General features: G+C 37.5%; 2 protein-coding genes and 1 pseudogene across 3 annotated transcripts; all 3 read right to left on the bottom strand.

Moving 5' to 3' along the window:
• Positions 1–843: 843 nt before the first annotated feature.
• On the bottom strand, positions 844–14,256 carry LOC123879430 (protein MEMO1). The gene is made up of 9 exons (XM_045927136.1): positions 14,054–14,256; positions 7,714–7,795; positions 6,845–6,913; positions 6,313–6,425; positions 5,246–5,357; positions 4,508–4,573; positions 2,364–2,517; positions 1,713–1,817; positions 844–1,374 (listed from the first exon to the last, which is right to left on the bottom strand). Exons 1-9 carry the CDS (start codon positions 14,100–14,102, stop codon positions 1,237–1,239), a joined length of 888 nt encoding a protein of 295 aa, XP_045783092.1. The 5' UTR covers positions 14,103–14,256; the 3' UTR covers positions 844–1,236.
• LOC123879433 lies at positions 10,484–13,322 on the bottom strand. Of its 2 annotated transcripts, XM_045927143.1 has the most exons (4): positions 12,814–13,322; positions 11,572–11,772; positions 11,007–11,187; positions 10,484–10,625 (listed from the first exon to the last, which is right to left on the bottom strand). In XM_045927143.1, exons 1-4 carry the CDS (start codon positions 13,212–13,214, stop codon positions 10,596–10,598), a joined length of 813 nt encoding a protein of 270 aa, XP_045783099.1. In that variant the 5' UTR covers positions 13,215–13,322; the 3' UTR covers positions 10,484–10,595. The 2 variants fall into 2 exon arrangements, with proteins under 2 accessions (XP_045783099.1, XP_045783098.1); XM_045927142.1 differs by lacking the exons at positions 10,484–10,625; positions 11,007–11,187 and having other exon boundaries at positions 11,249–11,772; positions 12,814–13,321.
• A 2,533-nt stretch (positions 14,257–16,789) lies between the features above and the next one.
• On the bottom strand, positions 16,790–25,679 carry LOC123879394 (annotated as a pseudogene).
• Positions 25,680–26,188: the final 509 nt, after the last annotated feature.

Raw genomic sequence — 26,188 nt, 5'->3', positions numbered from 1 at the left:
ATTTATTTAAAATATTATGATAATCCTATTATTTCAACATTTACAACAAACGGGTTTTGATTTGAATAATACAGTTTTCAATGTTGCCAGATTTTTAAGTCCCTTGCCCAAATTAATCGAACGTAAAATATATAGGTACTTACCTAGGTAAGAATAAAAACCCAAACAGTTCTAAAGTATTATTAATAACGAATTATTAATAAAAAATAATTATTAATAATAATTATTATTATATACAGTCGATGTGGGTAACAATTAAAGGTTGCATTTTCATAGGTGATTTTTTTTATCATTTTTTTTACATTGGCAACAAATATACATATTAAAAATATTCTACTTTTCAACTAATAGATGCCTTGAAGCTAAAGTATATTTAATATAACCTTACTAACTATCATTTACTAAAATATAATAAAACTTTTGTTATTTTGTATAGAAAGAATTAAGAAACTAATTTGTTATTGGTACTTACTTGATAAAATAAATTTATGTAACACATAATAATATTATTCTTGGTTATTTCTGTTGACTTTCCTTTTTTTAGGTATATTTTTGTAGAAAAAAGGTCAATTACTTCATTAGTGGTGCTAAATGCATTTATATACAGATGTCTATTACTTAAAAGTTGTAAGAATGTGGTAAAAAACGTATATTTCATTTTTATTAATTGCCTACATTTATTATACGAGAGTAGTGTGGTAAAAATTAAAAACTTTCCATTGCTTGAGTGTGGTGTGTTAAAAAAAGCTATTTAAATAATTACAATATCTATTTTTTTTCACCAAATATTTTTTTATATTATTCAATCAAATTAAGAATAGGTTTTTTTTTCTTCTGGCTTTACACAGAATAGGTTTGACTTTCCGCTATATTTTGACGTTTAGCTGTCAATCTCTAAATTAAATTGACAGATTTAAGTTAGTTTTATTTTTATCCCCTTCAGGAAAGGCAAAGGTCGTAGACCATGCAGCCTGGTAAGTCGTAGATGAATTATTCTTATGTTGTTTTAAATATGAATGCAAAGCCTGTTCAGTCGTTCTTTTAATAAAATTTTTTTCTTTAATCCAACAGATTTAAATATGAAAGGGATAGCAGTACATTTAGATTTGTCTTTTAATTTAGTTTAAAGATTCAACAGATTTTGTAATAATATCACATAATTTTAAACAATGCAGAAAGAAAATCTTATCTTCTAGCCTTTTTGAGCCCTACCTAATTCTTAGGGTTCCCTATATCCTATTCAAAAACCAAGGAAGCACTGGCATATGACACGGAAGAGTCCTGCATGGTCATGCATTGGGAAGATTGAGCGTATTTGAGGAATTTCAGAGACATCCGAGGCGCGTTGGATTGACTTTGCAGCTTGGCTATGGCCTGAAATAGAAAAAAAAAAATGTATTTTTCTTTAACTATTTTTTTTTTTTAAATCTGTTTTAGAACGTACGTACGTATGATATGATACTCCACTTGGTATAGTTATCTTACTTTGAAAATTGAAACACATTTTAATTTTTTTTTGTGATGTAACCACAAATTCTCGGTTTTCGGATTTATTCCTTTACTTGTGCTATAAGACCTATTTATCTTTCAAATTTCATGGTTCTAGGTCAACGGAAAGTACCCTATAGGCTTTCTTGACAGACACGACGGACGGACACACAGACAACCAAGTGATCCTATAAGGGTTCCGTTTTTCGTACGTAACTATTTACCTGTAAAAGCACTCCGATGGGATGTCGCCCGCATATCGTATTGTTATATTTGTTGAGATAGTCCGTGAAGGAACTTGGCTCCATTTTCTCTATTATGTCCATACCCTGCCAAAAATACAAAAAAAAATTAGTGCTCACTCGCTCGTGGCTAAAAATCATGTTTATTTTAAAATCTCGTAAGCACTAAGCATATTTTTAAAATTAAATAAAAAATGTGCTCGCTTAACTCCAGTTTACTTTCATTAGAATTACAAGTTAGATGCGTTTCATATAATTAAAGAAAAATTTGCGTGCTCGCTTCGCTGGTGCTTGTTTCCTGATTAAATTATTATTTTTCTGTTCATTTTTAAAAACATAAAATTACTTAATTCTTACCAACCCCTGTTGCCCTCTAATTGTTTTTAAATCACCTAGTGTCCATTACATACATCATTCATCAAGAAAACTATTAACCCTTATGAACCTCTATTGACCCTTATGAACCCCTATTGACCCTTATGAACCCCTATTGACCCTTATGAACCCCTATTGACCCTTATGAACACCTATTGACCCTTATGAACCCTCTATTAGCCCTTAGGAATCCCTATTGACCCTTATGAACCCCTACTGACCCTTATGAACCCCTACTGACCCTTACGAACCCCTAACCTGTTTATCCAGCCACTCGATGCTCTGGTGAATCCGTCCGCGCGAGGGGTCCCGCCACGTATACCGGAACCTTGACCCCCAATGGCAGAAGTCTGACGATATAACCACTAAGTTCTGAGGGTCAGCCAGGTAAGGGGCTAGAATTGCACCGTATCTAGAAAAAAAAAACAGGCCAAGTGCGAGTCAGACATGCGCACCGAGGGTTCCGTACTCGGGGACGTTTTGCACGATAAATCAAAAACTATTATGCCTAAAAAGAAGTAAAAATCTGTTTTAGAATGTACAAGTGAAGCCCTTTCATATTATGATACCCCACTTGGTATGGTTATCTTATTTTGAAAATTGAAACATATTTTAATTTACTTTTTCTGTGACGTAACCACAAATTCACGGTTGTCGGACTTTTTTCTTTACTTGTGCTAATACCAGGTGAGATTGCAGTCAAGGGAGCTCTTCCAGGCAACCAAAATGGTGCAAAGGACATGATAGCTATAGATACGGAAAAGTTAGTACGGAAAACATACGACACATGGGAAACAACGAACTTATGTTCGTTGGGGGAATGAGACGGGTCTGCCCGCGAAATTCAAATTTAATTTGGTTTTTCGCAATTTGTAAACTAATGCGACAAAGTAGGCTTATGGCATTTAAATTGCGCCAATGGCAGTATCATCCTCACAGGTTTATACAGGGTGGTCAAAAAGTCGTGGATCAAACGCAATAGGGAGATAGACGAGGTCATTTCCAGCAAAAAAAAATTCTACAGCATGGCCATATTTAAATTGCCCTAAAAGTTACGAATATTTTTGGGTTTTTTAACAAAATACCAAATTCTATTACAATTACACTAATTAAAAAAAATGTGATAAAAAACAACAAAACAAACGATGTTGTGTCATTACTAGATAATGTATCAGCACTACAAACCTTCTATTGAGGCTCTGGCTGCCAAATTAGAAGAGTAATTAATTTTTTTCCAAAACTTTTAAAGCGTTACCAAAAATTTAATGTCACTTTTAATGCCTCTCTTTCAAACTAATTATCCTTCCTATTTGCATTGTTGAAATAAGGATAGTTTCTTTATGCTTTTGTTTCCTAGAAAAGATGAACTACTTGCAAGACGGGCGTTCTGGGTAGTTCTGGCACGTGGTGGTAGTGAAGAGTTTCTGTTATTTTCGCAAATTTGAAGTGTGACAAGCCCAGTGATGTTTCCAAAAAACTAGCAGTTTAACTAGCAGCATGATAATCTTCAAAATTATTTTGAATTAAACTAATCTACTGAAATTTGCACTTTGACATGAAAAAACGATTATAATACCAGAATTACGAAACAAAGAGTAATGTATTATACCTCATTTGAATTGGCATTAAATCAGCAAGTTTTTCTAATACAGGGTCATTTTTCCGTAGTACATTTTTTTTTTCACAGTGCGCTTTTAAAGTGACACTAAATTTTTGGTAACGCTTTAAAAGTTTTGGAAAAAAATTAATTACTCTTCTAATTTGGCAGCCAGAGCCTCAATAGAAGGTTTGTAGTGCTGATACATTATCTAGTAATGACACAACATCGTTTGTTTTGTTGTTTTTTATCACATTTTTTTTTAATTAGTGTAATTGTAAGAGAATTTGGTATTTTGTTAAAAAACCCAAAAATATTCATAACTTTTAGGGCAATTTAAATATGGCCATGCTGTAGAATTTTTTTTGCTGGAAATAACCTCCTCTATCTCCCTATTGCGTTTGATCCACGACTTTTTGACCACCCTGTATAATAATAATCTTTACTTGAAAGGGTCCAGTTTAAGAAATTAGCTCTAGTATCGACTAATTAACCCCCGACCCAAAAAGAGGGGTGTTATAAGTTTGACGTGTGTATCTGTGTGTCTGTGTATCTGTCTGTGGCATCGTAGCGCCTAAACGAATGAACCGATTTTAATTTACTTTTTTTTGTTTGAAAGGTGGCTTGATCGAGAGTGTTCTTAGCTATAATCCAAAAAAATTGGTTCAGCCGTTTAAAAGTTATCAGCTCTTTTCTAGTTACTGTAACCTTCACTGGTCGGGGGTGTTGAAATTTTTTAATTTACCCTTGTTTGTAGGTTATAGTAGGCAGGCCCGTCGCTTCCACCTTAACATGTAATACTTACTTGGCTTCCTTTTCAGGAGTGAGGGAACCAACTAAAATAGGTATGATTGTGAAACCTGTCTTGTACCTGAAAATAATTTAAAAAAATTACTAACCTAAACCCATACTTCACACTATCACACTAATATTATAAAGGCGAAAGTTAGAATGTGTGTGTGTGTGTGTGTGTGTGTGTGTGTGTGTGTGTGTGTGTGTGTGTGTGTGTGTGTGTGTGTGTGTGTGTGTGTGTGTGTGTGTGTGTGTGTTGTTACTCTTTCACGCAATAACTACTGAATGGATTTGGCTGAAATTTGGAATGGAGATAGATAATATCCTGGATTAGAACATAGGCTACTTTTTATCCCTGAAAATCAAAGAGTTCCTACGGGATTTTAAAGAACCGGAATCCACGCGGGCGAAGCCGCGGGCATCTTCTAGTAATGTTATAAATGCGAAAGTGTGTCTGTCTGTCTGCTACCTTTTCACGGCTCAACAGTTTAAACGATTTTGAGGAAATTTGGTACAGACTTGGGATACACCCTGGGGAAGGACATAGGCTACTTTTTATCCCGGAAAATCAAAGAGTTCCCACGGGATTCCTAAAAACTCATCCACTCAACCGATTTGTCCATGTTATTGACATAAACATTATTTTATACCGGAAAACCAAACAGTTTCCACGGGATCTTCAAAAACCGACATCCACGCGGACGAAGTCGCGGGCATCCTCTAGTATATAATATTGGTACTAGATACTTACTCCTCCATAACTTTGGCGATGTAGGGTAGATGCATCTCTATAGAATGTTCGTCTTCGTCTGTCTGTACATCCATCCATTCGAACTGCCGGGTCGCTTCTAGTTCAGCATATACTGAAAAACAAGTGTAAATTAAAAATTTATAACACCCCCGACAAGTGAAGGTTACAGTAACTAGAAAAGAGCTGATAACTTTCAAACGACTGAACCGATTTTCTTAGATTATAGCTAAGAACACTCTCGATCTAGCCACCTTTCAAACAAAAAAAAAAACTAAATTAAAATCGGTTCATTAGTTTAGGAGCTACGATGCCACAGACAGATACACAGATACACACGTCAAACTTATAACACCCCTCTTTTTGGGTCGGGGGTTAATCAACACATCAATATCTCAATCCAAGAACCTTCAAAGTTCAAATATAGGTAACATTAGCTAGTGCAGGTGATACCTCGACAATATTTTTTATATATTTTTTCCATACCTCAAAAATAAAAACAGAATTTTTATTGGATCACTTTGTTGTCTGTCTGTCTGTCTGTCTGTCTGTCGTGACGGTCAAGAAAACCTATAGGTTACTTCCCGTTGACTTAGAATCATGAAATTTGACAGGTAGGTAGGTCTTATAGCACAAGTAAAAGAAAAAATTCGAAAACCGTGAATTTGTGGTTACCTAACAGAAAAAAAATGTGTTTTAATTTTCAAAATAAGATAACTATACCAAGTGGGGTATCATATGAAAGGGCTTTACTTGTACATTCTTAAACAGATTTTTATTAACTATACAATGTGAGGTATTAAATGAAAGGGTTTTACCTGTATATTCTAAAACAGATTTTTATTTATTTTCATGCTTAATAGTTTTTGATTTATCGTGCAAAACGTCGGAAAACACTAGGTACGCAAGTCTGACTCGCACTTGGCCGGGTTTTTTACAAGTTTCCTAACTGATGAACTCCCACAAACTGTGTGGTGTGATGAAATTGAGGTGAGGAACGGTGTGGTGTGGTGGTGGTTGTGTGATGTGGTGTGGTGTGGTGTGGTGGTGGTGTGGTGTTGTGGCCTTACTCTGTTTGTCTATGGTGAGGTCATAGAGCGGGGTCTGGTATTTGTCCAGAGACGACAAGGCGCAGCCGGCCAAACGGACGTGGTGAGAGGGACCCAGGATAAATATGCGTTTGCTGAAAAAAAAAATTAACAAGCGTAAATTAAAAATTTATAACACCCCCGAAAAGTGAAGGTTACAGTAACTAGAAAAGAGCTGATAACTTCCGAACGGCTGAACCGACTTTCTTGGATTGTAGCTAAGAACACTCTCTATTAAGCCACCTTTCAAACAAAAAAAAACTAAATTAAAATCGGTTCATTAGTTTAGGAGCTACGATGCCACAGACCGATACACACGTCAACCTTATAACACCCCTCTTTTTGGGTCGGGGATTAAAAAACAAAACAAAGATGCGTGAAGTGTACCAATCCGCACTGGGACTAATGGTAGACCCGAAACCCTTCTAATTCTGAGAGGAGACCCGTGCTCTGTAGTGGGCCGGCGATGGGTCGATCGGGTCAGAAAAAAAATGATGAAGAGTCTGATACTTACACAACGACCGGACTGACTTGACGATAGGCGAAAGCTGCGCACGCGCCGCAGTACGAATATCCCGCGTGACTGAAAACATAATTCGAACTTAGAAAAGGTAGCAAGACAGACAGACAGACAGACAGACACACTTTCGCATATATAATATTATAGTATGGATTAACAGGGCTCTCTCCGTCACTTACTTCACACAATCGTAGCCATAATTTCATTTGAATATTAAGCAACCTAAGTCCATGAAATTTTGCAGACTTTACTAAAAATATGTACCTAGTTTTAAAATTACAGGGGCGCAAAGATTTGTATGTGAATTTTCAAGACCGCGTAACTTTGAAACCGAATATTTTAACGGAAATCTGGAAAACCACAGGCATAGATATTAGTTCCCGGAACGTTTCTACAAAATTCCATTGAGTATGATTGGTTAGTATTCCAATGAGAGACGAACACTCAAGAGTGAATAGGCAACTTCTAGGCAAGCGCGCTCCATCTTAGGCTGCATCATCACTTGCTAGCGGGTCTGATTGCAGCCAAGCGCTAGTCTATATAATTAAAAAAATTGGTTGTCTGTAAAGTCGGTTTACTGGCGATAGTTGAACGTGACAACAAAGGCCGATTGTGCTTCTTTGTCGCTCGTTCCGCGCTCTCGCTTGCACTTCAAGCCTTACATGGAACGCCTCAGAGCGAGGTAACGCCGCATGAGTCATGTTTTTTCGTGCGTGCAGCCGGCTCTATCGAATTATAAGACGTTGTCACGTCAAAAAAAAAAGAACTACGTTTGTATGGAGCGAGTGACGGAGAGACATTTGGTTCCTTGTATATCATGGAGTTCCGCAAAATAACGCCTGCTTCTATACTAGGATACTTACGGTGCAATGATCGCTCTGGCCGGGCCGTGTGTAAGGTCGGCTTTAGACAGCCACAAATCTAACTGTCTGGATAATTCCGAGCCTGCAATGGAACAAAAAATAATATAAGTATCTATCCTTAAGCCGAGTTTACATTACGAATTTAGTGGCATGAAATTAGTTTCATGACATTAATCTCAACATACGTATCTCATCCTATGTACCTTCTTATACCCGGCTATTGTGTGTTTTAATTTTGTGATAACTTTTCGTTGGAGACTGTTGTGGTGTGTGTGCTTTGTATTTATGTTACCTTTTGTTTATTGTTAATACTGTGTGTCTCCATAAATAATAAATAATAAAATACAAAGTAATTTCGTAATGTAAATTCCGCTTAATATTATAAAGAGGTTATAAGTTTGTTTATAGGAAGTAACCCCTGGAACTAGTATCTACTGAACCGATTTTGAAAATTCTTTCACAGTAGAAAGCTACATTATTTTTGAGTGACATCCATACTAATATTATAAATGCGAAAGTGTGTCTGTCTGTCTGCTACGTTTTCACGGCCCAACCGCTGAACCGATTTTAATGAAATTTGGTACAGACATGGGATACATCCCGGGGAAGGACATAGGCTACTTTTTATCCCGGAAAATCAAAGAGTTCCTGTGGGATTTTATAAAAACCGAAATCCACGCAGGCGTAGCCGCGGGCATCCTCTAGTAGGCTATATTTTAGTTTCAAAAAAATTAGAGACCACTACGAAAGTTGTAATAAGATACCCGTGCAAAGCCGGGGCGGGTCACTAGCCCACAGAATCGGCGCCATTGGGGTGTTTTCTGCCAAGAAATTCTCAGTAAACGCCCAGAGTAAGGAAGTTGGCGGTGTTTTACCCCCGTGCTTCGGTGAGCACGTAAAGTCTTGCGCCTGATCGCTCTCCGGTCTTGTCGGATTTCCGTACCATCGGACTATGAGAGTGAGGGAATAGAGAGTGCACCTGTTTGGTTGCTGGCATAAACAGCCAGGTTTCCAGTACTGACAAGTCGATGCTGGTAAATTAGCCCCATACTATCTTAAGCTCTCACATAAAGAGACACATAGGTTTTTCGACGGCCTCCCTGGCACAGTGGTCTTATTAATGGGAAATCCCGGGTTCGATTCCCGGTAGAGCTTGGAATTGTATAATTTCTGTTACAGGTCTGGTCTAGTGGGATGCTTCGGCCGTAGCTAGTTACCAACCTACCGACAAAGCTGTGCCGCTAAGCAGTACTATGCCGTGTACAAACCAAAGGAGTATAGTTTTAATGAATCCTGCCATACCCCTTCCAGGTTAGCCCGCTTCCATCTTAGACTGCATCATCACTTACCACCAGGTGAGATTGCAGGCAAGGACTAACTTGTATCTGAGTAAAAACATTTTTATAACAAAATTAGTTATAGCGTGGATTTAAAATGAAATACTAAACAATCATTATCATTTATTTATCAAACAAACATATATATAACATTGCAGTACATAAATAAAATCAATTAAAACCAAACAAAAGCAGTTATCTTATGATCATTTTACAGAAACAAAGCCAAAATCAATTAATTAATCAACATTTTCCATTAAAGCCAAAATCAATTAATTAATCAACATTTTCCATTAAAAACAAAATCGATTAATTAATCAATATTTTCCATTAAAAATCAATCAAGTGCAAGTAGGACTCCACAGGAAGGGTTCCGAACCATCATACAAGAGAACACTTTTTTTTTAATTTTCATGTCACCAATTTTATAATTTTTACCTATTCGCTGTTATAGCGCCAAAAACAAATACACATTCTGTGAAAATTTCAGGTCTCTACATATCATGGTTTTTTTTTTTTTTTTAAATATCATGGTTTAAGAGATACAGCACACAGACAGATGGTTGGAATGGACACACAGAGTATTAGTAATAGAGTCCCGTTAACGACAGTCCTCTGTGCAGGGCCTGCATGTAGGTCAATGTAACACCAACGCGCGTGCTGCTGGCGTGCACGGGCGTGGCAGAACAACAAGAATTCCATTTGGAATCCCCAACCTCATTTCATGAAGCCCTCGGCAACCTGAGCGGTCTACTCGGCTTCTGGAGTGAGCTTGTCTGGCTGGAGTGAAGACTTCAGAGGGGAGGGGCAATTCACGCACAACAGAGGGAAACGTTTAAGTGCGGAAGCCAGCCCAGAGGGAAGAAAGAAAGAAACAAGGGTCCCTTTGGCATCCTTAGTGTACAGAACCCAGCAAAACCAACAACTAGTCATCATTTTCCATAAACAAAGCAACCTTATCAGATATACTAGCCGATGCCCGCGACTTTGTTCGCGTGGATTTAGGTCTTTCGAAATCCCGTGGGAACTCTTTGATTTTCCGGGGTAAAAAGTAGCCTATGTGCTAATCCAGGATATTATCTATCTCCATTCTCAATTTCAGCCAAATCCGTCTAGTAGTTTTTGCGTTAAGGAGTACCAAACATACACACACACACACACATACAAACTTTCGCCTTTATAATATTAGTGTGATCTTTCAGTAATTTGTATATACTAATTTCTATACTTGGGAAATTTAACTTCAAATTCATCCCTCATTGAATTGAGATTGAATCCATTTTTTTCGAATCCATCCAAATTTGTGTGCAACTCTTTGTATTCGTGGAATATATTTGTATTGAATTTGTATTTCTTTTTAATGCTTTCTAATCTGTTAATTTTATAATTTTAAAAGAAATACACATTCTGTGAAAATTTCAGGTCTCTACCTATCATGGTTTAAGAGATACAGCACACAGACAGATAGTTGGAATGGACGCACAGATTATTAGTGATAGGGTCCAGTTGGCACCCGTAGGGTACAGAACCCAGCAAAAGTAAAAACTAGTCATCATTTTCCATAAACGAGGCAACCTTATTAGATATATCCTTCAGTAATTTCTCACTATACTTGGGAAATTTAACTTCAAATTCATCCCTCATTGAATCGAGATTGAATCCGTTTTTTTCGAAACCATCCAAAGTATGCAAGTCTTTGTATTCGTGAAATATATCTGTGTTGAAATTGTATTTCTTTTTAATGCTTTCTAAACTGTTCATTTTATAATTTTAAAAGGAATACACATTCTGTGAAAATTTCAGGTCTCTACCTATCATGGTTTAAGAGATACAGCTCACAGACAGATGGTTGGAATGGACACACAGATTATTAGTGATACGGTCCTGTTGGCACCCATAGGGTACAGAACCCAGCAAAAGCAACAACTAGTCATCATTTTCCATAAACAAGGCAACCTTGTTAGATATATCTTTCAGTAATTTCTCACTATACTTGGGAAATTTAACTTCAAATTCATCCCTCATTGAATCGAGATTGAATCCGTTTTTTTCGAAACCATCCAAATTTGTATGCAAGTCTTTGTATTCGTGAAATATATCTGTGTTGAAATTGTATTTCTTTTTAATGCTTTCTAATCTGTTAATTTTATAATTTTAAAAGAAATACACATTCTGTGAAAATTTCAGGTCTCTACCTATCATGGTTTAAGAGATACAGCACACAGACAGATAGTTGGAATGGACGCACAGATTATTAGTGATAGGGTCCAGTTGGCACCCGTAGGGTACAGAACCCAGCAAAAGCAAAAACTAGTCATCATTTTCCATAAACGAGGCAACCTTATTAGATATATCCTTCAGTAATTTCTCACTATACTTGGGAAATTTTACTTCAAATTCACCCCTCATTGAATCGAGATTGAATCCGTTTTTTTCGAAACCATCCAAATTTGTATGCAAGTCCTTGTATTCGTTAAATATATCTGTGTTGAAATTGTATTTCTTTTTAATGCTTTCCAATCCGTTGATGGTATCGTTCACCGTGTCTAGGAGTTTCTTATGCCCAGTTTCGTTATTATAACCAAAGTCCACGTTGAGGGTTTCTAAATTGTCCATCCGAGCCTCGGCTGCTGAGGTTAAGTTAGTGATCTTCTCTTCTAAGCCCGAGGTTTCTGTCATGTTGTAAAAATTGGAGCAGTCCTGGTTTTTTAGATCTGCGAGTCTGTGAAACAAAAATCTAGGTTCAAATGTTTTTATCGTATATAGTAATCTTTATCTATACAATATATATCTCTCTCATTCTGAGAGAAGACCCATTAGTACTAGTAGAGAGAGTTAGGGTGAGATCTATAGAGCGCGCTCTGCCTTTGCTTAGACTTAAGACAGAGTTAAAACGAGACAGAGCTATATCTCTCACATAAATCTGTCTCATTTTAACTCAATCTTAAGTCAGAGCAAAGCCAAAGTGTGCTTTATAGATTTCAGCCTTAGTATGAATAAATGAATGAATATACTTTTATTGTACACCACAGAATTAGTACAGAACAAGTGTTAATTAAAAATTTATAACACCCCCGACAAGTGAAGGTTACAGTAACTAGTAAAGAGCTGATAACTTTCAAACGGCTGAACCGATTTTCCTAGATTATAGCTAAGAACACTCTCGATCAAGCCACCTTTCAAACAAAAAAAAACTAAATTAAAATAGGTTCATTAGTTTAGGAGCTACGATGCCACAGACAGATACACAGATACACACGTCAAACTTATAACACCCCTCTTTTTGGGTCGGGGGTTAAAAACACATACAAAGCACAACAGAATATAGACAGGTAAGTACAATTTGGCGGCCTTATTGCTACCTAGCGATCTCTTGCAGGCAATCAAAATGGTGTTAGTAAGTAGTGCTTCACACACCTTTGAGAACATTATGGAGAACTCTCAGGTATACAGGTTTCTTCACATTGTTTTCTTTCACCGTTAAAGCAAGTATCCAATAAAAAAAATTACCCCCAACCCAAAATGAGGGGTGTTATAAGTTTGACGTGTGTATCTGTCTGTGGCATCGTAGCTCCTAAACTAATGAACCGGTTTTAATATAGTTTTTTTGTTTGAAAGGTGGCTTGGTCGAGTGTTCTTAGCTACAATCCAAGAAAATCGGTTCAGCCGTTTGAAAGTTATCAGCTCTTTTCTAGTTACTGTAACCTGCACTTGTTAAAAATGTGTATTAGTATGGAATATCGATAATTAGTTAGGTAGATACCTTTTTTGTTCAACAACAAAATTGATATCCTTCAGCCGTCGACTGGTTTGGTCCAGTTGGTCCATAGTTTCCTGAAACCGCTGAGCTAGTTGCGCCAATTGAATATCCATTTTCGTCTCTTCCCTCTTAATTTTTTCGTCAACCTGACATTCCAACAGCATGTTTCTCAGAAAATTCACGTAATCATCACTGGCTTCGACATCGGAAAACGCCTCGGGCTCGAAAATTGACTCATCACACATGAGAGTCGTAGACGCTTTTAAATTACAAGGTAAAACACTTTTTCGAGATAGACTTTTCACTTTAGGTATAACTTTTTTCGAAGTTGAAGGCGCCGTATCACGCTTGGATGTTGATTGCACAGGTCTGGGTGCGATGAAGCTTTTATTTTTTTTGTCCATTGCTTTGACAATTTTTAAATTTAATAACGAAGAAATATAAATAATCAACAAAATGAAAATTATTGTAGATCACTTGACAGGAAGGTATCCGTTGAAAATTGACATTCGTTTGAATGGGTGTCATGGCGATGACGCTATCGTTCAGTAATTAAAACTTTTATTTTATTTTATTAAAGAAAATATTACAATAAAACATAAAGCTAGCCTTATCTAATTACTAAATTATATCTCTATGTATACAAATCATGCCCGCATGGGCATTAAAACTGTCGAATGTCAAATGGCAATGTCAAGAACGTTTCCTAAGCGCACCGCTATACATTATTTTAAGTTTTTTTTGTGTAATTTACCTAGTTATTTGGATTTGGCTATTTAAAAATTATGTTGCCTAAAAAAAATTCATGCCTTTTTATTAATTTTTCCATGGCCATTTATTTCCGAACGCAATAAGCAGATGCCAGTTTCTTGAAAGGAAACAAAACAGTTCTTGGTAATCGGTATTATCAAATTATTAAAACGAAATATAAAACAGTGCACAATTAAATTTATTAAATTACTATAATAAAATGTGATATTTAAAAAAATACGTGCATGTAACACAAGATTGCTAAAAAATAGAGTTCTAAGAATAAAGTTACAAGACACGAGTCATTGACCTTTTGACATTTTTGACAAAAAAAATGAGATGGAGCGAAATCTTTGTTCTTCGGAACTCGGTAGCTTATAGCAAGATATTTTTTTTTACGAACAATGCCATTAACTTCGTTAGAAATGTTTATTAGCAGGTAACTAAAGTTATCTTGATTCTATCCCAACACTAAATACAAGTCATGCCTTACCATTTTCGGTGTACCAGCTTCCTGCATGAGATGCGTTACGACAAGACATAATACTACCTATTTGAGAAATGTTTAAGAAATTGATTTTCGAAAGAAAATCTAAATAGAAAATTGAAGTTACTTTCACAAATCACAATCACAAAAATAAGACCACCGACTAGAAAAAAAAAGACCTACAAACGAAGAGTAATCACCAATGTACTCTGTGCTGCACATAATCACATTAAGTACATATATATATACATATATTCTAATCTATGACCACAATAAATTTTGTTTTTTTTTTTTCTCTCGTCTGGCTTTACACAGATTAGCCAATGTCAAGTTTGTAGTTATTTACAAGTTAGGGAAACTATACAAGTATGGACTTCGACTGTGCCGGCGCTCGCCGAAACACGCGCGGCGCCCCTTTAGAGCGCTGTCCAGTCAGTTCCACCACCAAAAAACACCAAAAAAATACTCTCCAAAAGGGCATAACACGCGCGCCAGCAAACGCCAACACAGACGAAGTCCACCAAAAAACTATCAATCTCTTGAATCTTTAAATTTTGAATTGCTCGTTCATGATGTACTTTTTTTTTTTAATTTATTTTACGGCCCTGGATACCAGTCCTTTAAGGCCTTTCAAAAATTTAAAAATATTTAATCTTAGCCAAAAGGCCGAGAAGCGATGCATGATGTACCTACTCTGTGGGAGCCACAGACCATGTCACAGACGGCAGATCACGAACTATCAAAATAATATCAAGGTAATGCTGGCTATACACACTCGTCGAAAACTAGTGTTCACTTGCAGGATCGAGGACGATTGGTAACAGTAGGTCCCTACCATCGACCATCGTACCTACGCGCTACGCGGCCAAGCACCAGAGTTGTAGAGTACACTGAACAGCAAAGAGTATGTAATCACTAATCACTATGGAGTACAGCTACAGGCTACAGCATGAGTAGCGTAACGAAATGCTGAAACTTGGCATACCAAGCTGTGGCATGGATAGCTATTATGACGGAGACAGCCGATAAGAATGGATTTTATAAGATTCTGTCCCAAGGGGAGAAATAGGGTTTGAAACTTGCGTAGTCCACGCAGACGAAGTCACGGGCATATAATATATTAAGGGGCATGAGACGGGTCTACCCGCGAAATTCAAATTTAATTTGGGTTTTTCGCAATTCGTAAACTAATACAACAACGTAGGCTTATGGCATTTTAATTGCGCCAAATGGCAGTGTCATCGTCACAGGTTTATATAAAAATATTTACTTGAAAGGGTCCAGTTTTAGAAATTAGCTCTTGTATCGACCAAGTCTCACAAATTAGTCGATACTAGAGCTAATTTGTTCTAAGTGTATATAGAATCCGGAACGCGCTGCATCCATTTATTTTTTTATGACGTGTGGGGGTTTTTATCAGAAACTACGTTAATCTTAAGACCCCACAAAATCTTCGGACCCACACAAAAAGGTCGGGAGTCCGATCCCGCACGCACCTCTTGACTTTTCAGAGTTATGTAGTTAGGTACATTTTAAGCAATTAAGTAGGTACATATCTGCTTTAATGGTGGAGGAAAACATCATGAGGAATCTTGCACGCCTGATAATTCTCCATAGTGTTCTCAAACGTGTATATCTATATAAAGACTGCATATCCGCACTGTGTCAGCGTTGTAGATTAAGTCCTGAATTCTTTTCATTCAAAGGCGCCATCTCCACTGATGAGAGAATGACTGACTGACTGCGATAGTCTCGCCGTGCCACCAAATTCGATACAACTCTTATACAGGCTGTAACCAGAACGCTAGCAAAAACTTACCTTTTATTATACTACCTTAACACAACCTAATGCCAATAACCATTTGCCATATCTTGTAATTTTAGTATTTTTCAAATTCGCATTGTATAGCGTGCATAACACGGGTCAATGCCCCACCTACGACGCGCGATTGACTTCGAGTGTCCTATATACGGAACGCTCGTTGGCCTCTAGCGTCAGTCAGGTTTTATTGTTAAGTTATAAAAATACTTGCAATTTTTTTTTTAATCGTTGTTTTTAATACTGTATCTTATCAGTAATCATCAGTGCTATCACCTGTCATCGTTTTTGATAGCGTTCTGGTTACAGCCTGTATAGGCAAATCTCTACAAGGAGATACTGTCGCCAACGACACTGTTATAACTCGGTCGCGCTCAGTTTGCACCTCGCTGGAATGCGGCGCCTCTCCCACTTCCCCGCTCACCTCCCCGCGGTCGTCCAGTCGCCTCAGCACGGTCCGCATGCCGTACCTAAGCGTCAGTGTGACGTCATCGACGCGAGCTGCAAACTTAGCTTGACCGAGTAGTATAGGTCACACTCGTCGAGCTTCCCTCTCCCGTGGAGACGGCGCCTGAGAACAGAGCCGTGGTCAGTAGTGGGCCGGCAATGGGCTGATCATGATGATGAAGTAGTAGGAACTATGTGTAATGAAACAAGCTTTTATAGGAACATCAAAGTTTTTATTATTTCCAAATAAATTTAACACTTTTTTTAATTACCCAATTTGGTTAGGTACAGTATTTAAACTATGACTACGAACAAGTGTAAATTAATTTATAACACCCCCGACAAGTGAAGGTTACAGTACCTAGAAAAGAGCTGATAACTTTCAAACGGCTGAACCGATTTTCCTAGATTATAGCTAAGAACACTCTCGATCAAGCCACCTTTCAAACAAAAAAAACTAAATTGAAATCGGTTCATTAATTTAGAAGCTTCGGTGCCACAGACAGATACAATGGTACACACGTCAAACTTATAACACCCCTCTTTTTGGGTCGGAGGTTAAAAAGGTCACAAGCTAGGCCAGCCAAAATAAACATTCAAAGGTACTTTAGTTCACGGCTGAAAATTTGTTACAAAATATTGTTCGAAACGTACGGATGTTTAGTTTAAAAAATTGGTCAAGATAATGAGCTTGACATGAGTTACTCACAAATTAGTCAATACTATAGCTAATTTCTTAAACTGGACGCTTTCAAGTAAAGATTTTTATATAAACCTGTGAGGATGATACTGCCATTGGCGCATTTCAAGTGCCATAAGCCTTCTTTGTCCTATAAAATTCCAAATTGTGAAAAACCAAATTAAATTAGAATTTCGCGGGCAGACCCGTCTCATGCCCCTTAACCAGTGAGAGTTCTCATGTGCCTCATTAACTGAATTTTACGAACAGTTTTATACTCACAAGAAAAGAGTTTTTCGCTAGTGAGCCCGCATGTGTATCACTAAACTTCGTTTATGAGCAGCTTTATACTCGCATAACTCACAAGAAAAAGGTTTTTCACCAGTGTGAGTTCTCATGTGACTTACAAAACCACTATTTTGTGAACATTTATATTTGCATAACTTGCAAGAATAGGGTTTTTCACCAGTGTGAGTTCTCATGTGGCGGACTAATTTGCTTTTTTCTGAAGATTTATATTTGCATAACTTGCAAGAATAGGGTTCTTCACCAGTGTGAGTTCTCATGTGGCTCACTAAATGACTATTTCGTTAAGATTTGTAATTGCATAACTTGCAAGAATATGGTTTTTCACCAGTGTGAGTTCTCATGTGAGTAACTAAATCACCACTTTTTGAAGATTTATATTTGCATAACTTGCAAGAATAGGGTTTTTCAACGGTGTGAGTTCTCATGTGTCTCACTAAATTGCATTTTTCTGAAAATTTATATTTGCACAACTCACAAGAAAACGGTTTTTCACCAGTGTGCGTTCTCATGTGATTAACTAAATGACTCTTTCCTGAAGATTTATATTTGCATAACTTGCAAGAATATGGTTTTTCACCAGTGTGAGTTCTCATGTGGCTCACTAAATGACTATTTCGTGAAGATTTGTATTTGCATAACTTGCAAGAATAGGGTTTTTCACCAGTGTGAGTTCTCATGTGAATAACTAAATGTTGCTTAAGCGCAGCTTTATATTCGCATAACTCACAATAAAAGGATTTTTCACCAGTGTGGATTCGCATGTGTCGGTTGAAATTACTTTTACGATTAGCTTTATATTGACATAACTTGCAAGTGAATGGCATAATGTCAGTGTGTATCTTAAGGTGTTTAGCTAAGAGATTTCTTCTTGTGAACATATTCCCACATAAGTCACAAGTAAACGAATTTTTCTCAATAAGTAAATTATTTTTACAATTGTCACTTTTGGAACATTTAGTTTCACTTTGTAAAGTTTTTGAAACATTAAGCTTATTAACTTCCACTTTATTAGTATCACGTCGAATGTCCTGCATCGTAATATGTCTGTCTTTATTCTGACTTGCTAGCTGAGAGTTGAAATCTTCAGAAGCAGTATCACTATGACACTGAGTGTCACAAGGACTAATAGCTGTTCGTTTTTTCACCAGCGATTTGTCTTGTATCAGTACACCTTTGTTACGTGTCTTGAAAACATCATATAATTTGACTACACAACTTGTTAATCTATTTATGTTTGTTATACTGTTGATGTCGAATGATTGCTTGTCTAATTGTTCATTCGTAATTTTCTGGACCGTATCGGCGTCTTCAGCTCGCACATTGTTTTCGTTATTTGTCGCAAATCTCGCGGTCAAAGGAGCGGCTGAAACAAAATGTATCACTTAGAGCTCGTTCACACAGGCTGCGTAAGCGTAGACGTAGCGCGTGCCATTGCGTTGTAATGTACGGAACTGTATGAGACGGCATACCGCTTGCGTGGCGTGAATGTTCGCGTAAACGTAATGCGTGCAGTTACGTCTACGGATTCACGCGCGTCACTACACACGTGTCACGTGTACGTGCATACGCAATTGGTGTGAATCAGCCTTTAATTCAGATTGCGAGGGACAAGAGACAATCTTCGCGGCACAGTTTGGGGCCCACGGCCAGGCACGTTCGCCGCGGCGACGAAGGCCGAGAGCGACATGTCTTAAATATCAAAGTTATCTCGATATTGTTTAGAAAGTAATAGTTTTTTGGTTCCAGACAATATTTGGAAGAGATTCCAGATATCCAGATTTCTTTTAAAGTAGGTATACCAGAATGAGTGACGAAACCTTTGATTAAATTCTTAAAAAAAAGGATACCCGGATGAGTTTGTTGTGGGCTCTTCACAGACTTGGGCGCGTTTGGAACCCTCGTAGCTTTAAGTTAACATAATTATAATTAATTACGTTAACGTTGATGTAGTGGTGATAATTCCCCACTGCATCGTTTGACAATCAGAAAGTATACAATAGTTGCCAATTTGAATAACTTGAAAGACTTTGACTTTGAGTTAATATTCAACAAAAATTGGGGATGAAAGTAAATGCGGATAGAATCTGGAATTTTTAATTTCTTACCACAATCTCTTCACTACATGTTTACGTTTATGGTGTGGGAGGCCAGATTCCCAATCATCTGGCCTAGCTAGTATGTCGGCAAAAAGTTTCAGTGTTCATTTTTCGCAGCGAAAACTAAACTCGTTTGGTTTGTGCACTATTCGCCGCGTCTGCCGCTCGACTCCGTGGCTGCGCCGTACTTATTCATGCCTTTGTTTCAATCGCCCGTCAGTTCACTCGGTACATTTCGCCGGTCGCTTCACAAGTAACTATTTTAACACCAATAAACGTGGGAATTTTCAAAAACTTATATTTCTCATGCTCGGGTCACATTAAGGTTAACGTCGATACCCAACAACGCCATAATTATCGCATACATCATAAAAATAATGCCTTTGCATTCGTAGGACAAAACCAAATTAAAAACTAACTGAAAACGTTGGTCCTACGTAGCATTCTTTTCCAAAAACATTAGTTTTGGCCCACATTTTTTTGTGATAACTCAAAAAATATTTTATGTACCTATTGATCAAGTCATTCGCCGCTGCGAGTGGCTTAGATAAGTACATTTCTATACATTTACATTTGTTTTAGTCGCGCCGCTCGCACCGCGCGAATCTTCGCTGCGGCGAATGTCAGGCCAGGTTTTAATTTTATCTATTTTTATTTTATCAATATAAATCTTATAACTATTTACATTTAGCGCCCTTAAGTCTTGTCGACTTGTCTGGGCGCTGCACATTCCAATATATAAACATTACATGAAATATTAGGCAGTTACGCTGAGTTGAAATTAAAGTGGATCAGGTCTTGCTTAGTATAAACTGTCACGCGCATTTTCAGTATCAGATATGCGTTGCGTGCGCGTCATGCAGATGTTGCGAGCTGCGGCCCGTCTCTAGATATGCGATCTCTTATAAAGGAATTCATCAGTGGGTTCAACCAGTGTGAGTTCTCATGTGCCTAACTAAATGGTGTTTCTGACCAGTTTCATACTTGCATATCTCACAAGAAAACGGTTTTTCACCAGTGTGCGTTCTCATGTGACTTACTAAATCACTATTTTGTGAACATTTATATTTGCATAACTTGCAAGAATAGGGTTTTTCACTAGTGTGAGTTCTCATGTGAGTAACTAAATCACCATTTCTTGAAGATTTATATTTGCAAAACTTGCAAGAAAAGGGTTTTTCACCAGTGTGGGTTCTCATGTGAGTAACTAAATCACCATTTCTTGAAGATTTAAATTTGCAAAACTTGCAAGAAAAGGGTTTTTCACCAGTGTGGGTTCTCATGTGAGTAACTAAATCACCATTTCTTGAAGATTTAAATTTGCAAAACTTGCAAGAATAGGGTTTTTCACCAGTGTGGGTTCTCATGTGAGTAACTAAATCACCATTTCTTGAAGATTTAAATTTGCAAAAGTTGCAAGAATAGGGTTTTTCACCAGTGTGAGTTCTCATGTGAATTGCTAAATAATGCTTACTACCCGTTTTGTACTCGCATAACTCACAAGAAAAAGGTTTTTCACCAGTGTGAGTTCTCATGTGAGTAACTAAATCACCATTTCTTGCAAATTTATATTTGCATAAATTGCAAGAATATGGTTTTTCACCAGTGTGAGTTCTCATGTGAAGTACTAAACTATATTTACAACCAGTTTTGTACTCGCATAACTCACAAGAAAACGGTGTTTCACCAGTATGGGTTCTCATATGACTTACTAAATGATGCTTAAACGCAGCTTTATACTCGCATAACTCACAAGAAAAAGATTTTTTACCAGTGTGCGATCTCATGTGGCTCACTAAATTACCTTTTTGTGAAAATTTATATTTGCACAACTCACAAGAAAACGGTTTTTCACCAGTGTGCGATCTCATGTGACTAACTAAATGACACTTTCGTGAAAATTTATATTTGCATAACTTGCAAGAATAGGGTTTTTCACCAGTGTGAGTTCTCATGTGATATACTAAATGTTGTTTACGCGCAGCTTTATATTCGCATAACTCACAAGAAAAGGATTTTAGATCCGTGTGGGTTCGCATGTGTCGGTTGAAATTACTTTTACGATTAGCTTTATATGGACATAACTTGCAAGTGAATGGCATAATGTCAGTGTGTTTCTTAAGGTGTGTAACTAAGTTATCTTTTCTTGTGAACATATTCCCGCATAAGTCACAAGTAAACGATTTTTTCTCAATAAGTAAATTATTTGTACAATTGTCACTTTTGGAACATTCAGTTTCACTTTGTAAAGTTTTTGAAACATTAAGCTTATTAACTTCCACTTTATTAGTGAAAGGAGCAATATCTTCTATCGCATCTCTCATGTCTTCATTCTCACTAACTACCTGACAGTTGAAATCTTTAGCAGTTGTTTGGTTTGTCACCAACATTTTGTCTCGTATTAGTACATGTCTGTTATGTGTCTTGAAGACATCGTATAATTTGACGACACAATTTGTTAATTTATTAATGTCTGTCTTACTACTGGTATCGGCACATTGGTTGTGGAATTGTTTTTTTGTCAATTCACTATTGCTAAGTTTCATAACTTGTTTACTTTTCTGGACTGTACCGGCGTCTTCTAATTGCGCTTGGTTTTCGATACTCGTCGCAATGCCCGCGGATAAAAGAGCATCTGAAACAAAATATGTCCTATTTTATAAACGAGGAGCAGGAGCTAGTGGCAGGAACACTGAAGGGGAATGCTTTCATTTCTACATCCAGTAAGTCTTAGTACAAATCTGAATATCAATATACGATATCAAAAAATTAAAATAATGCCTAAGGCAGTCCATGGACACATTTGTCAACTTCATCATCATCATCAGCCTGTGGACATCCACTGTTGGACATAGGCCTTCCCTAAAGAGCGCCACCACACCCGGTGCTCAGCCTTCCTCATCCAGCCACTTCCCGCCAGCCGCTTTATGTTGTCAGAACTGTCGTCGTCGTTTGTCAACTTAATTCACATTCATTATTATCAACATAGGAGTAACTTATTTTTGCAAAATGTTCACAAATTATAGCTTATAATTTTCTCAGATAATCCCACTTTCTATTTGTGGAAACCACATGAAAATCCGTAAAGAAGTCTTTGAGATTAATCTTAGGGATCTTTTTCGTAGCGATGATTCCTTTTTGACAGTACAGCCCATGTTAACTTGCTGACAATGTAGCTTTCTTTAGGTACAAGACTTTTTAAAATTGATTGAGTAGCTTTTGAGGATCAAACAAACATACAAAAATTTAAATATTATGGAGTTAAGATTAAGTTATCATTAAAACAAGTGATAATATCACTTGTTTTAATGATAACTTGTAATTGCTTAAAACACACAATATCCAAAAAGTTAGAGGTATGTGCCTGGTTAAAGTTATATGAAAACAATGTATACTGGAATAGTTCCTCTCCCGTGCCAAGCTGGGGCGCGACGCTGGTAATCCTAATCCTAATAATATAAATGCGAAAGTGTGTCTGTCTGTCTGTCTGCTACGTTTTCATGACCGCCATTTCACTGAACCGATTTTAATGAAAGGTACATACTTGGTATACATCCCGGGACACGACATAGGCTACTTTCTATCCCGGACAATTGAAGAGTTCCTACTGGATTTAAAAAAAATCAAACTCCACACGGGCGAAGCCGCGGGCATCCTCTAGTGGTATATAAAAGACTTCACTGATCACTTACCCGAGGTTAGAGCCGAGTCTGTGGAACGAAGAGGGCCATCGTTCAGCTTCTGAACAGCCTGCCTGTAAGATATATCAGAATGTATCTAGAGTGTACTGGGGAGCCCACAGAGAGGAAAGGGTTATGATACTATTACATGTGTATAAAAATTGTATTGGTAGGTTTACTGACCTGTTCTCTGTCAGGAGTGAAGAGTGCGAGGAGCTGGAGCTCACAGCTGTATGAGACTTGCATACTTGGGACATGCCACGGTCTCCATCACTGTTCTGCCAAATAAAAAACAATTTCATTACATTTCTGTACTTTGAGTGAGTGAGTAACAAACTGAAAGTGTGTTTCATATTGAAGACTGTCTCACCTGGATATGCATGCTCATATGTTGCATATAAGCAAGTTCACAGACAAACTCCTCAGAACAAAGAGTACATTCGAAGGGAGCACTTTCACACTTTATCGGCTCCAGTGTATCAGTCACTTGTTCTGCAACGGCTGGGTTTCTCCCGAGAGCTTCGAGAATAGCTTCATCCAGAAGTTTTAATTCCAACTTTATGCTATCGTCAGATAAGTATCCTTCATGAGACGCAACAAACTCGTCATTGACATTGTCTGTGATGACAATAGTATCATCTTCATTTGACACTTCCATGTCTTCATCAACCGACATACAGTCATAATTTTCCTCTTCCTCTTTCACTTCAACTCTGTGTTCCGTTGCCTCTGATTCTGTCTGTTTGTCTTCTGAGGGGTCTTCTAGTATGTACAAGTCACAGGGATCAGGTCCTAGCATTGTCATCACAAAATTATTTTTTAGTTGATGTCTTGTGCGATTTATCATTTTTAGATGACGTCTAGTAATCTGTTGGGGTACAAAATTATTAATTGAAAACATAATTTCCAATCAGCAAATGATTTACAATAGAAATGAAACCATAAAGTAAGAAAGCAAAGTTGGAAATTGATAAGTTAACAACATTAAGTACTCACTAATTCATGTTTATCAACTAAGTCCATCATCAGTGCGCGGGCTCTCAAGCTCTTGTCTCTAAATCGCCGAAAGTTTTTCAATCTTTGAGCACATTGTACACAAACCATTTGTTTTAAGTTTCCTTGATCACACAACTGAAACAACATATGATTAAAGACTTCAAACATTCCATAAACAACTTTGTACTATAATAATGATTGTCCTGCGTGTTACATACAATACATGACTGTAGACTATCATAAATTAATAACTTACCGGATGTCCTGTTAACTTTTCATATGCTTCTTCCAGTTTGAGTTTACTCATCAGAAACATCTTGCTGTCAGTGTCTAGGCATATCGTGCAAACCTGTAAATATACTACTAGTTACTACTACATTTCTGTTTCCATATTACAATAGGTATGAGAGGAAAGACATCCAGTTTCCTCTTAGTCCTCAGACACACATGATCTGACTCAGTTACTTTTAACTTACTTTCTATGACATGACATTATGAAGAAGTTACCTGCACCGTTGAAGGAATAGCACCAGTAACAATCTGCTTTAAACCAATTTCCGTTTCATAAATGTCATCAGTTAGGAAATGCTGGGAGCAGACCACGGCTGAGTCTGGTAGGTGACTGTCTTGTTTACCGAGGGCTCTGAGCCAAGCAGCACGAAGACGAACGTCATTGGGGAAACTGGAAATTACAATTTATGTTACACTAACAGTAGCCAGCAACATGAACCTTCCTCATCAAGTGCTGTTAATGTAGGTGAAAATAACCGGTCAAGTGCGAGTCATACTTGCGCACTGAGGGTTCCGTCCACAGGTATTTTTTCTGACATTTTGCACGATAAATTAAAAACTATTATGCACAAAAATAAATAAAAATCTGTTTTATCCCTTCTTGGTATAGTTATCTTACTTTGAAAATTTAAAAACATTAAAATTTTTTTAAATGATGTAACCACAATTTCAGTTTTCAGATTTATTCCTTTACTTGTGCTACAAAAGTTATCTATCTGCAAAATTTCATGATTCTAGGTCAACGTGGCTTCAGTACAGTTGTCACACTGTCTACTGATCTGTACCAACTGACCACTGCGCAGACCAGCAGCCTGCAGCTTGAACTGACAAAGACAACAAGGCCTCAATGCCTCCTACGCTGATGTCGGTCGCTCACGTACGCGTGTGGTTTCTACTGCATTGTCAGCGTCGCAGTGTCGTGCTATGTATGATGTACTCGTACAGGCGAGTCTCGAGCGCCGGCAGCGCGCCTAGGTGGAACTTTACATCATGGAGTTTGACAAATGACTGAAAGTGAGAACTTACTGTAACGTCTTACGAATCAATTGCAATATTGCATTACATACTCACCTGTGAAAACTAATGCCCTTCCTCGCTGACGGAGACACATCGTCGGAAGTAGTTTTGCAGAAAGACACGCAACACCGCATATTCAATGTGTACCTCACCTCTGCCTTACTCTTTTCAGTAAAAGTACTTGATGTAATTTGTGTGAATCTGACTTTTCTTATTTATTAAATTATTATTGACGTTTATAGGTATTATCACATTATTAAAGAGAAATTAAATGCCTGCTTGTTTTGTGAATATTATCTTTTTTTTTTTCTTTAATCTGGCTTTACTCTGATTAGCCAATGTCAAGTTTGTGATATTTTCAAGTTATTGAATTTATACAAGTATGGACTCCGTCTGCGCCGGCGCCCGCCGACATACGCGCGGCGCCCCTTTAGAGCGCTTCCCAGTCAGTTCCACCACCAAAAAACACCAAAAAAATACACTCCAAAAAGGCATAACACGCGCGCCAGCAAACGCCAACACAGACGAAGTCCACCAAAAAACTATCAATCTCTTGAATCTTTGAATTTTGAATTGCTCTTGTTCATGATGTACCTACTCTGTTGGAGCCAAAGACGGCAGATCATGAACTATCAAAAAAATATCAAGGTAATGCTGGATATACACACTCGCCGAAAACTAGTGTTCACTTGCAGGATCGAGGACGATTGGTAAAAGTAGGCCCCTACCATCGACCATCGTACCTACGCGCTACGCGGCCAAGCACCAGAGTTGTAGAGTACACTGAACAGCAAAGAGTATGTAATC

This window comes from Maniola jurtina, chromosome 28 (genome assembly GCF_905333055.1).
Source record: "Maniola jurtina chromosome 28, ilManJurt1.1, whole genome shotgun sequence".
Taxonomy (NCBI): Eukaryota; Metazoa; Arthropoda; class Insecta; order Lepidoptera; family Nymphalidae; genus Maniola; species Maniola jurtina.
The sequence above is the reverse complement of the archived record's forward strand: the minus strand, read 5'-3'. Positions and strand labels throughout refer to the sequence as shown.

Bases quoted from the DNA above. Each gene is read 5' to 3' on its own strand.
- LOC123879433 (XM_045927143.1), bottom strand. From the start codon at position 13,214: ATGGACAAAAAAAATAAAAGCTTCATCGCACCCAGACCTGTGCAATCA. The intron at 11,188-11,571 runs ATTGGAAAGCAT...TAAAATTAACAG, and splicing joins GTGAACGATACCATCAACGG to ATTAGAAAGCATTAAAAAGA. The intron at 10,626-11,006 runs GTTGCCTTGTTT...ATATCTAATAAG, and splicing joins TGAAAGATATATCTAACAAG to GTTGCCTCGTTTATGGAAAA.
- LOC123879430 (XM_045927136.1), bottom strand. From the start codon at position 14,102: ATGTCTTGTCGTAACGCATCTCATGCAGGAAGCTGGTACACCGAAAAT. The intron at 6,914-7,713 runs GTAAGTATCCTA...TTATGTTTTCAG, and splicing joins GCCAGAGCGATCATTGCACC to TCACGCGGGATATTCGTACT. The intron at 4,574-5,245 runs GTAAGTATCTAG...AATTATTTTCAG, and splicing joins ATCGCCAAAGTTATGGAGGA to GTACAAGACAGGTTTCACAA.